Source organism: Paralichthys olivaceus, chromosome 21, assembly GCF_024713975.1.
Source record: "Paralichthys olivaceus isolate ysfri-2021 chromosome 21, ASM2471397v2, whole genome shotgun sequence".
Classification (NCBI taxonomy): domain Eukaryota; kingdom Metazoa; phylum Chordata; class Actinopteri; order Pleuronectiformes; family Paralichthyidae; genus Paralichthys; species Paralichthys olivaceus.
In genome coordinates, this window is record NC_091113.1 from 2628025 (window position 1) to 2640656 (window position 12632).

General features: G+C 43.5%; 1 protein-coding gene across 1 annotated transcript; it reads right to left on the bottom strand.

Annotated features, from left to right (window-relative positions):
- Window positions 1–168: 168 nt before the first annotated feature.
- LOC109645869 (ATP-dependent RNA helicase DHX8) lies at window positions 169–8761 on the bottom strand. Its single transcript, XM_020111540.2, has 23 exons — window positions 8566–8761; window positions 8300–8385; window positions 8093–8165; window positions 7747–7838; window positions 7261–7367; window positions 6719–7099; window positions 6455–6599; window positions 6153–6359; window positions 5982–6069; window positions 5789–5886; window positions 5411–5558; window positions 4697–4878; window positions 4330–4524; window positions 4018–4203; window positions 3713–3923; window positions 3435–3616; window positions 2890–3030; window positions 2602–2757; window positions 1956–2093; window positions 1660–1788; window positions 1254–1450; window positions 991–1170; window positions 169–882 (listed from the first exon to the last, which is right to left on the bottom strand). Exons 1-23 carry the CDS (start codon window positions 8672–8674, stop codon window positions 663–665), a joined length of 3651 nt encoding a protein of 1216 aa, XP_019967099.1. The 5' UTR covers window positions 8675–8761; the 3' UTR covers window positions 169–662.
- Window positions 8762–12632: the final 3871 nt, after the last annotated feature.

Below are 12632 nucleotides of genomic sequence, written 5' to 3' on the forward strand. Positions count from 1 at the left end.
ATATATAATGAGATATGTTAGAAGTTCAGTGTGTAGAATTTAGTAACATCCAGAAGTGTCACGTTGCAGCTGAACACAGAGGTAAATAGCAGCTAGAAAAATCAAACTCCCATCAGTGAAATGTTTTTGTAAACACACTATGAATTAAAGTTCACAAGACAATCGAAGTTACTTACAAAAAAGTATTTAATGAAGACACATGTTCATAGTTTCACTGGTGAGTATCTCTGATACACAGACAAGTGAGTGGAAAGTCGTCCCAGTCTATCAAAATCTATCAAATATATACGTTCCATACTTTTGGTCGGGCTCCGCTTCTGAAACATAAAGGACCCGTTAAGATTTTATCAGGTCCTGGTTTATACCTAAGGTCAAATCATCGGCGTTAAAATAAATAGTCCGTCGTTTTAGAGAATCTCCTCCCAGACGCTTCACTTTGTTGCTGTTTTTCTGATTTAGAGCTAGAAGAAGTAAAGAGCTATGGCTTTTCTAAAATAATGACAGAAATTCAGACACAGACATGTTAGAAACTGCCGTGAGGACAAATTTAAAAAGGAGGCGTGAGCACACTGTTTAAGTTCAGTTGTGATGACGGAGAATTGAATCAACAGGCTCTGATCACATGAAACAGGACAAAGCACCGGTCGTCAGTATTTGTCACATCAACGGCGTCTGAAGGCGCGGGAGATCCTCCAGGCGTTGGGCTCCTCGTAGCGATTGTACAAAGGCTCGAGACGCTGTTGTTTCTTCTGCTTGCTGAGGCGCGTGGGGTCGGACACTTTGAAGAAGGCCGGAGAGAACTCCACCAGCCAGCGAGGGTCGATGGTGGTCACCTCTCGCATGTACTCCTTGGTAGTTAACACCAACTCGTGGTAGACGACCCTGCGGAGGAGAATTTCAGGAAGTTAGAAGATCCATTTTACACAATAAAAAGAAAAAAAAAGACCATTTATCTCTTCTCGGACTGATACAAGTGAGGTGCTGTCGTACCACTCAGGCTGGCGGTTGAACAGAGCGCTGGAGGGGTGAATGTACACGACTTGCTGGTCTATCAGCGTTCTGTAGCCCTCCTGAGGATCCTTTTTGGCCGCGTTCCTGAAGAAACCACTGCAGATGGCTTTCTGGACTCGCACCGTGGCTTTCCCACAAGACACCACATCCAGTTTATGTCTGAGGAGAGGAGGAGAGCATGTTGGGTGTTCATGAACAATCCCTAAGATTGTAATCAAATTGTTTTATTGACTCCATCATACCTGTCCATGATACCCAGCATCTGTTTGCGGATGTCCTGGGCTCGGCGCAGGGAGCGGGCCTGGATGAAGTTCTCGTAACACCAGGGGTTGGAGAACTTGTTGTTCTTCCAGGAGTTGTAGACAGCCAGCAAGGTCAGGTGATCACCCTCAGGCTGGTGGAACTTTGCCTTCTTCTGATCAGCCAGGGCTTGTTTGTCCTTTTAAAAAAAACGACAGGACCAGAGTGAACGAGGTTATAATGTGTGACATGGAAGTTAAAACATCACTGGAATAAAAACAGCAATAAAAACACACTGAACAAGCACAATCAACCTTAAATGTTCCACCTGGTCCTACATTAGTTTAGAAAGATGCCAGCCCTATCTGTATCCAGTCATTTTAAATATCTGTTTAGAGCTGAACGTACCTTTGGTCTATAGAAGACGTTCTGCACAGACAGCATCGACACGATGGTGAGCATCTCTTCACTGCAGCCCAGATGCACAGACATGATCAACATCTTACACAGCATCGGCTCCAGAGGGAACTCAGCCATCTGGAAGACAGTCGAGGAAAATGAATAAATATAACTGGAGCAACATGAGACGACGAGAGGGAAGAGGTGAAGAGACGTTCCTGATCTACACTGACACATAATTAATTTATTCAAACTATAAATGTGATCTGATGTCATTTAAACGCTTCATATTTATCACTCCTCACCCTTCTACCGAGCCTGGTGAGTAAACCCTCATCGTCCAGAGCTCCCAGAGTGTAGAGCTGCTCCATGGCTGTGATCAGAGTCTCCATGGGAGGAGCGTCCATGAAGTCAAAGGACAGAAGGTCATTGATGCCCATGGCCTGGTGGAGGAAACACAAACAGAGAAGATACCGGTTACAAATGATATTTTAACAACATAAACTTTAACATAAACTACAAGTATTTAATTTAAATGCATCTCATGTGGAATCTTTCACTTCCCGGACTCAAATATGGGACAGAAGGATGTTGTATGCATCTTTAACAATTCCTGTCGAGTTGGTCAACTCCTTTCCTTTTACAGCAACACTGCCTGTACTCTTTTGCGGAGTAACAGCGCCCCCTGCAGCCACACAAGGTGATTCAATCTGTTGGCCTTAAGAGTCCGAGCTTCATGAACAAATCCACAAAACTCTGCTTAGAATTCTTCATAGTTTCCTGCTGAATATTGGAGATAAACTGGTTTTTAAATAACTGTTCTCCACATTCACACTCACTGAACTATCACCAGTGACGGTCACCTAACTACTAACGAGTAGCATCATGTTGCTTCAGCTTATGTGCAGGATAAGACAGGAGCCCAGCATGTTGGATGCAGAGATGGTTCACCTTCAGAGACAGCACAGTGCTGGCCAAGTTGGTCCTCTGGATCTCGGGCACGTTGGTCGTCAGCATCTCATCTCTGTAGGCTCTCTCAGTGTAGAGCCTGTAACACTTCCCTGGGCCCGTTCTGCCGGCTCGGCCCGCCCTCTGCTTGGCCTGGGCCTAACATTGAAAGGAGAAAACAAAATGTAGTCGACCAGACCTCACTACTGAATCGCATTGACTGTGGTAGACCCACATCGGGAACACATAAAAATGATTTGCAGTATCATGTACATCTTTGAGATGTTGTACCTGTGAGATGGGAGTCACCACAAGTTGGTCAATACCCGTCTTGGAGTTGTAGACTTTTTGTTTGACAAAGCCGGGGTCGACGACGTAGTAGATCCCATCGATCGTCAGAGACGTCTCTGCGATGTTTGTGGCAATGACCACCTACAGAAAATAAAGGAGGGAATAAAGGTTACAACACAAACACACATAGAGTTACATGTCAGACTGAAGATTCTCTTAATACATTTTACCAGGTAGTGGATTTTGTAAAAATAAAAGAAGAAGCAAAGTCAAGTATAAGGTCAGCTGAATATTGGAATAAAAGGATAAACCATCAACAAAGATGGATTGAATATGCAGCAGGACAAATTTAAAAAGAAACAACATTCATGTAAGTAAAGAAAAACATAATATAGTATGTTTTTACAACCTGCATGCTTCAAACATCAAGACCATAATTTAGTGCAGATACTGAATAGTGCCAGTTTATGTGAAGTACAAATTTGTAACAGGAACATGTCGGATATAATTTCCATATGTTTGAAAAAAATCTGAAATGTAGGAACCTTTCTGCTGCCTGGCGGTGCAGGGTCAAAGATTCGGGTCTGCATCTCGCTGGGCAGGGCCGAATAAACGGGCAGAATAATCAGCTCAGGCACATCAGGCCCCAGCGACTTCATCCGCTCGTACAGGATCTCACAGGCCGTGTCGATCTCTTCCTGTCCGGTCAGAAACACCAGGATGTCACCTGGACGCAGACGAAGAAGACAGAGGATGATGAAGTCAGAACGTAACAGAGAGAATAAGACTTGTTTTCTCGTGTTTTCAAGATTTGAACTCATACCTGGAGGTTCTGTCAGATGGATCTGCATGACGGTGATGAGACTGGCGTCCAGGTAGTCTGTCTCAGGTTCTTTGGTGTAAAGCACCTCCACTGGATAGGTTCTGCCTGGGATGGTGAAGATGGGCGCTTCATAGAAATACTGAGAGAACTTCACGGCGTCCAGTGTGGCTGATGTTACGATCAGCTTCATGTCGGTGCGTTTCTGTACAGTCTGAAACAGAACGAGGACACTCAGCATCTCCTTAAAGTTTCCCTCTGCACTGTGACAGAAAATGAATCTGTGAGCTTGTGCTCTTCTTGCTCACCTTCTTCAGGAGGCCAAAGAGAACATCAGTGTGGATCGTTCTCTCGTGAGCTTCGTCCAACATGATAATGGCGTACTGCCCCAACTCAGAGTCGATCAAACACTCTCTCAACAGCATACCGTCTGTCATGTACTTGATCACTGTCTCTGGGCTGGTGCAGTCCTCAAAACGGATGGTGTAACCCACCTACGAAAACAAGACAGAAAAATGAAAACACCTTTTCTTGGCGTCATGTTTGAATTCACAGATTGTCTTGAAATGACAGTATCAATAGAACTGATAAGGTGTCAGGGGGTGGGGGGGGTCATTCACCTCTTGTCCAAGACAACAACCGTACTCCTCTGAGACTCTCTTTGCCACAGACATGGCGGCCACACGACGGGGCTGCGTGCAGCCAATCTTCCCGCGGGTGGTGTAACCGGCCTCCGCCAGGTACTGGGTGATCTGTGTGGTCTTACCGGATCCCGTCTCTCCGATCACAATCAGGATCTGGTTGTCATGAACAGCCTGTGACAGATTTAGAGGAAGACAGCAAAAGTTACAAATTGGTACTTAAACGGTTTTATCTTTCTTAAGACTGAAATGTTTTCATTAAAGCTCAATCAGAATCACTTAATAACTCCCACGTGGGGGCATCTGAATGTCTCCCTCTGGTTTTTGTTTCTAAACTGTGACGAACCTGAATGAGCTGCTCCTTCAGCTTGTAGATGGGCAGACTTTCCCTCTGCTCCAGGATGGAGAGCTGGGTCTTCTTTCCATAAGAGGCCTTGTTGCCCCCAAAGGCGTGTTTCTTCCACTCTGGGATGTCATTGGGCATCATGCCGATGCCTCTCATGTTGGCTGCAATCTGCCTACCGTCGACTGTGAGGAGGAGTAAAAAAAAGATAATGACGAGAAAACTCTGCATATATTTACTACTCACTGCCATTTCTGCGTGGTTGTGACAGGATATTATAACCCTAACCCTAGGTCTACACCACCTGGGGCCAAGGGGGACGTACAAGCACACTGAACCATGGCAAGACTGTGCCATCTGGCCAGATAGAGGGCTGCAGGAAGCTAGATAACTATCTCCAGTACCGGGGAGCCTGAGGGGGAATGTCTCCTATCGTGGAGGAAGCGTCATGCCTGACTCAGACTGGGATGTGGTTTTCATAAAGGAGACCTCCTACAGAGAGTGCTTGACAAAATTCAATCTGATACTCAAAGCCATGGTGCGAAAAGCAAAGATAAAACTCTATATATTTAGATAAACTAATAAGATAATCAACATGCTAATTTCAAGCTGGCAGATGATTTTCGGGCTAAACGCTGATTTGATGTATCGTACTTCCGCAGCATCAACATCTGTGACTTAGAAATGACTTCCATGCACATCCAATGGATTTCTTACCGTCTGGCAGTGGGTCCACCCAGTGTTTATTCAGCCCCATGGGGATGGAGTCCATCTCTGCCTCACGTGCGGCCTGCTTCAGCTCTCGTCTCTCCTTAGCCAGAGCGCTCTGCATCATGGCAGCCTGGGACAGAGAGCCATCTGGATTCTATGGACAGCAGAGGAAAAGGACGGGGGTCACTTTGAGGGTGTGTTTCAATACATAACACATGCTGTTTATGTCGCTCTGTGTTTGTGGTTAAGTTGCTCACCGTTTCTAAATATTCTCTTCTGTCAAATTATAAAGTAAATACTGACTAATTTGCTAAAATTTGAAACGCTAGAATGTTCAGAATCAACACACAGCAGATGATGATACACACAACACAAGAAATATACCTTGACGATCTTGACTGGGCTCATGTCCATGCTTTGTTTGGTGTGTCCCCTCAGGAACGGAGGTTCTTCTTCAACCAGCTCAATTTCCAAGTCCTCGTCTGCATGAGAGTAATCCCGACTAATCAGTACGCAGCCCACTCAGTCATGGTTCATATGAATTCATGTGTGATGGGAGGATACAAAAGTCTCTTACCCTCCTCATCATCAACTTTCGGGAGGATCCCCGTCTCGTCATCAAAATCAGGGAACTCTTCTTTGGACAGCACGTTGGCAGCGATCATCTGAGAGCAGACAATGAGTCAAAGTTCTTCTCGAAGAACTAAGCAGCCTCTTAACTTGAAATCTAGACAGTGTGAAACCCAACCTGTTTTATTTCCCACTTCTCGGGGTCAGAGATTTTAGTCAGCCTCTTGCGCTCCAGGGTGTCGTCCTGCTCCAGTTCAGGGGCATGGCCCAAGTTCACGTTGCTCGGCCGGTCGGGATTCCTCATGGAGATCTCGTCCCCTCCGTCTGGTCCCATGTTCCTTCTCCTGTTCGGGTTCAGGTCTTCTCCTGTCTCCTGGTCCACATCCTGACAAAGAAAGGAGGAATACATTTTAAAATTGACATGCTCACAATGGAAGGACTAACTGCCGTTACATATTCTTACTGAAAGTTTTATCTTACCTTCATACTGAGGCTGGTCTTGGAGCCAGTGAACGAGAGCACCTTGATTTTAACTCTTTGGCCTTTGCTGACGACATCAGCCACGTTGGCCACACGTCCTTCTCTACGCAGCTCTGAGATGTGGACCAATCCCTCCCACCGTTTCCTACATGAGACCCACACAACACAGTTGACTTCACCACCAGTTACACAGACAGAAAAATACAGTGTCCACTCCATCAAGAAAATAATAATGTCACCGCCTTTTAGTCACTTCACACTGACCTTAAACCCTCGAGCTGAACAAAGCATCCAAACTGCATGATGCTGGTGACTTTGCCGTTATAAATGTCTCCGACAGAAGGCTCTTCAGGTGGAGGGCGGTCGACGTGTTTGTCTTTCCAGCGATCAGAGTCTCTGTCTTGGTCTTTCTTGGGACTCGGTGAACGCTCGGTCCAGCGGGTGGATTTGTCTTTTCTTTTACCCCGATCTCTATCCCTGTCTCTCTCCCTCTCCCTGTGACGATCCCGATCTCTGGAGCGAGACCTGGAGCGTGATCGAGAACGATGTCTTCTCTTCCTGTCTCTATCCCGATCTCTGTCTCTATCTCTGTGTCGGTCTCTGCTTCTGCTGCGACTTCGGCTGTGGCGTCTGCTCCTCTCTGACCTGAAAGAACAAGTGAGAAAAGTACATAAAAGAAAATGGTCAAATTAACACAATTACCTTCAGAGCAGAGGAAATATTTGTTGTGTTGTGGCATCACCTATATTCCATTATCGATTTTATTTTTGAGAAGGAATAAATAGACATGTTTTCAGCCATCTTACCTGCTCTTGCTGCTTTTTGAGTCTGTCCCACTGATACTGGGCATAAACATCTCCAGCTCTTTCATGGCATCAGCTGCTACTTTCACATCATCTTCATCTAGAAGTTTCTGAAGGAGTAAGACAAACATCAGGAACACAGCAGCTTTTATCCACCATCTTTAACTTATCTTACATACAGTCCACAGAGCAGTTTAACGTCAAGATAAATGCAGATACTAATACACAAAGGACAATAATACTCATGTTTCTGGTGTATCCCCAAACTATTGGTGTTCAAAGACAGATGCCTAACTTCCTCCTGGCTTATGAGAAATCACTTAGAATACAGGTACAGGAAGTGTAGGGATGCCATGTGCAATATTTATTAATTCTTGTGTTTACATATGATGAATATGTATCTATTCTTTTCTGTAGATGTTTTTGTGCCTTATTAATAATGGTGGCAGTTCAAGTTACACAAATAATTGATGATCTGAAGCCACATACCTTCGGTGTTGGATCATTTGCTCGACAAAGAGCAGGGAACAGCTCCTTCAGCCGCTCCTTTTCTGAATTCGGCTTGACGGGAGCCTCAGAGACTAAAGAGGGATGGAAATTCATAATTTAGAGTTTTTGACGAGGAAGCGACAGCTCATAACAACAAGACAGATATGAAGCAACGACAATCAGGTAGATATCACTCAGTGTCTTGGTGGAAAGTGTGTCACATTATACTGTGGTTTTAGAAAGTCCAGTTTCCATCACAGCGTATTAAAGTACTCCTAATTAGCAGAGAGACTTTAGAATCGTTCTCTTAATAACACGTGTAATGTTAAACTACATGAACTCTCACCTTTACTTGTCGATGCCTTGGACGGAGGTCGCATTGTCTGAATGAGCCTGAGCAAGTTACTGATGAGAGAATCCTGAGACAAACAAACCAGAAGAGACAGAAAAGGGTTAGTTAGCTAGTTAGTTAGTTAGCCAGCAGGCGGAGTTAGCTGGGTGCTTGTTGCTGGCTAACACCGGGTCGTGTTGGCCGCTGCAGATTCACACTCACCGTGAACTCGGCTCCGTTCTGGAGCAAAATAGCTTTGAATCCATCGAAACTCGGCTCTTTCTCGGCGAGACTGATGACAAATTCAGCTGCGGGGAGAACAACAGAGGGTTAAAGTCTGAGAACAACAATGACACAAGAGAAAAATCATTTAAACCCGGTGAGACAACACAGATTCACACCGTTTAACAGATGTGTAGCTAAGCTAGCAGCGGCGGTTAGTTAGTTAGCATAGCCTGTTAGCCCAGATTCCTCGCTTGGACACAAACCTAAATCTTTATCGCTGATTCCAAGATGGTTGTCGAGCTCCGTGCAAACCTTGGACACCAGAGACAAATATTCAAGCTGCGAGAGCTCGTCCACTGCGCCGTCCGCCATCCTCCACGCGTCTTGTTATTGCTCAGTGCGGCTAAACGACGGCAGACATGTTGGATGTGGCGAGCTTCCACTTCCGCATTATAGGCGGAAGTACGTCACGGTGGACTTTTTTTTTTTTTTTTGTGTGTGTGTGTGTGTCTTTTTTGCCCCTCCCACCGCGCGATGGCGCTAAAACGTACATGTGCAGTGAGGCCGCGGTGTTTGTCCACGTGTTGCGTGTTTACTACAGAGTCTGTGATGTTCTCTGTGGAATAACGAGCGGGTTTATCTGAAGGAGAAGAAATGTACAAGTTTAAAAAGACGCACAAAGAAACTCAGGCTCTGATGAGTGAAAGGTCACAGGGTCACGATTCAAACCACACAGAGCTGATGTTTTAAAATGATTAACGATTAAACCTTAAACTCATTTCTGCTTTCAGTCAATGAATGCACCAAAACAGTTTCATTTGTTTTGTATGCAGAGTTTAAGGCTATTTGATAGATAGATAGAGAGATATATAGATAGATAGATAAATAGATAGAGAGATAGATAGATAGATAGATAGATAGATAAATAGATAGATAGAGAGATATATAGATAGATAGATAAATAGATAGATAGAGAGAGAGATAGATGGATAGATAGATAGATAGATAAATAGATAGAGAGAGAGAGAGATAGATAGATAGATAGATAGATAGATGGATAGATAGAGAGATATATAGATAGATAGATAAATAGATAGATAGAGAGAGAGATAGATAGATAGATAGATAGATAGATGGATAGATAGAGAGATAGATAGATAGATAGATAGATAGATAGATAGATAGATAGATAGATAGATAGATAGATAGATAGATGGATAGATAGATAGATAAATAGATAGATAGATAGATAGATAGACAGATAGATAGATAGATAGATAGATGTACTTTATTGTACTTTATTGTACTTTTATGTACTTTTATATAATTATGTGAATCCATAATACAGATACAAAGAGTTAAAATAACTGTATTTTAACTCTGATAATAACTTTAAATGTAATAAACATAAAATGTACTCAAAACTGTACATACCCCCAAAGTAAATTATACTTAGATGTTACATTCACTTACAACTCATCACAAATGTATGACAGTATTTCATCATTTATATCATTCACCTTGAGGAAAGCAAGAACATAGAGACGGAGGAGAAGTGAAATAAAACGCACACGTGAATCATGTTGAATTATCACATCACCAGTTTTAAAGCCAAACTACGAGTTCCAGTCAAACACAGAGATCCATTTCTTCAAAAGAGGGTCGAGGATGAAGTTAATGTACATTGAACTTGTTTTAATATTGATTTCACTGCGGGCAGGTTGATGAGAATCACTTTAATTGGACTGGATAAGCTCTTACAGTCGCTCTCCCACTTTACCTGAGCTCACCTGATATCAGTTTACCACACAGTGAAAACGTACCCCCTCCACACTTCTCTCCTTGTTAGGCTCCCTGCTTTATGAACTGTACAAGACTTTGTGTAAACGTTCGCTGCACATTTTTGCGGCGTACAGATAGAAGTTTAATTTAATGGTTTATGTTTTATGTTCTGTGGGCCCACGGTGCAGATCTAACTATGGCCCCTGGGAAGCATAGCAAGAAGTACATTATGTCCACACTTGCCTTGTTGCCTAAATAATTTGTTACAGCGCTCTGAAACATTTATCAACTCTGATGGGTTTTAGACGTATGAAAAAAAGTATGTTACTCGCCCCAGTTTTGCTTAGATGTGGAATTAATTGAATATATGGACATGTGAAAAATATCATAATTATTATTTTGACAGCTTCCAAAATCCGGTGGAAAGACTTTCTGCAAGATTGGAAGCAGGTGTTGCAGCATTTTAAGAATGAGATGATAAAAAAAATGACCTCACAAAGATAAAATACTCAGAAATCTAGGGCACAGGTCTGGTTCACCTGGTAGTGCAGGTGTCCCACATACAGAGGCTGCAGTTCGGTTCCAAACCGGCCTTTTGCTGCATCCATTATCCATCACATCTTTCCTCTAGAGAGGAGCTGGAGGCAGGATACACCCTGGATATGTCACCAGGAGCAACTCACAGAGACACTCACGTTAACGCGTCTGTTCCATTTAGAATACGTGTGGAGAAGTTTAGAAAACAAAGCAAGAACATGACAGGCCTCAAACCTGGAACCTTTTTGTCAGTGCTATCCACTACACCACTGTGCCACCCTTTGCTGCGTGTCTTCTCATATTCTATCATGATTGTATCGTCCTGTAAAAAAAAAAGTACAAAGCCTAAAAACATATTTAAAAAGAAATTGCAGCGTGTATCCTGCTCTTACTGGAGGTGTGAAGAAACACAGTGTTGAGCAAACACAGGAATCGAACCTATGGCTTCACTCCGTGCCATCTTGAACTCTCAGCTCAGGCTTCCACGATGACTTAATCTATGTTTTCATCTCGGCCAGAACCCAGCGTGTCCCCACATACAGCCGTGATTCATGCTTTTGTACTCACACACAGATTTTTAACTTGTGGAGTCTTGGGAGTGTTTTACCGAGGCAGAGGTGCGGACCACTAAATCAAGACGATGCATTATACCACTTTGTATGAGTTGCCGGGGTCATTGTATTGTATTTTATAAGGTGTGCAATGTTTATGTTAGGGAATACGTGCAGCCAGGACATGGGAGTCATCCTTCCTCGTCCTGGGATCACCCTCCATAAACCTGCCAGCACATCCTCAACTCTTTGACCTATGGTCCTTAAATTCAACCCTGATCACACATCTGAACATTCATCTTATGGAGCAGAAACCTTTCACAAGTTTGTGCATGAGTGTGCATAGCATCTGTAACTTTAAAAATTATTTCTGCACGTGTAAGTCTGTGTTCTACAAGATGAGCTCTGATCCTCTATAATCTATGGAAATTATTTTTTGCTTCGCTTTGCATTAATCATATTCCCACTCGAGCTTCTTTAAAAGCATACATCTTACATTTTTATGTCTTCCTACAGTGAGTTGTTGACTCAGTGGATTCTCTTCCATCCCAGGAGCTCACGATCCTGAGACGTGACCACATGATCTTTTCCAAGTCGATGCATTTTTTCCTTAAGTTGTTTCCCCCCCTTGTCCCATTAAAATCACAAACTGGAATATATCCAGCGTTCAGACTTTTAAGGTTCTGTCTTAGCAGAGGGAAATACATCTTTTCTACAATTCATGAAGTAAATCAAGTGAAATGAAACAGTGCGAACTTGTGCAATCTGTTTGCAACCGAGATAAAAGTACTGCCAAAAGTTCAGAGCATGAACATTACAGCTCAAACGCATGTAGACGCTTCTGTTCTGTTGTGATCTTTAAAGTTTCTCTCCTGATGTTAGTTGAGAAGATGAGTTGACTCTGGAGTACCCGGGGAGAACATGCAAACTCCACACAGAACGCCGCCCGACGAACCGGCGTGAACCACCACCGCACCATGGTGCCCCCCTTCTGGTCTTCAGCTCAACCTCTAAAATTACGAAGCTTTTTGCAGAGAGCTTGTGGTTTGGGGCCTCATAAGGACGTTTCAGACCATGTGTCGCTGTAGTCTCCTGTACTGAACTGAGCGTGGAGTTTAATGGGTTCTCACAAAATTGGTAAAAAAAAAACCTGTGAACATCACGGAGGTCTGCTGTGTCCTCTGTTCTTCTGTCTCTATGTTAGGTAATCAGCTCCGGGCCCCCCGGCTCCAGCTCGAGCACGTATGAAAGTGATATCGATCTTCTCATCTGACTTTAAGAGACAAAACTAATATTCGTCCCAAAAGGTCAAACTATTCTTTGACGAATTCCCTTCGTTTTGAACAAAAGGCCCTGAGCCAAAACCTGAAAAATATAACCCCAGACCAAAAAAACCCAGGCTCCACAAAACCTCTGCCTGTACATAAGCTCTATAGAATCAGACAAAATATCCATGTCAA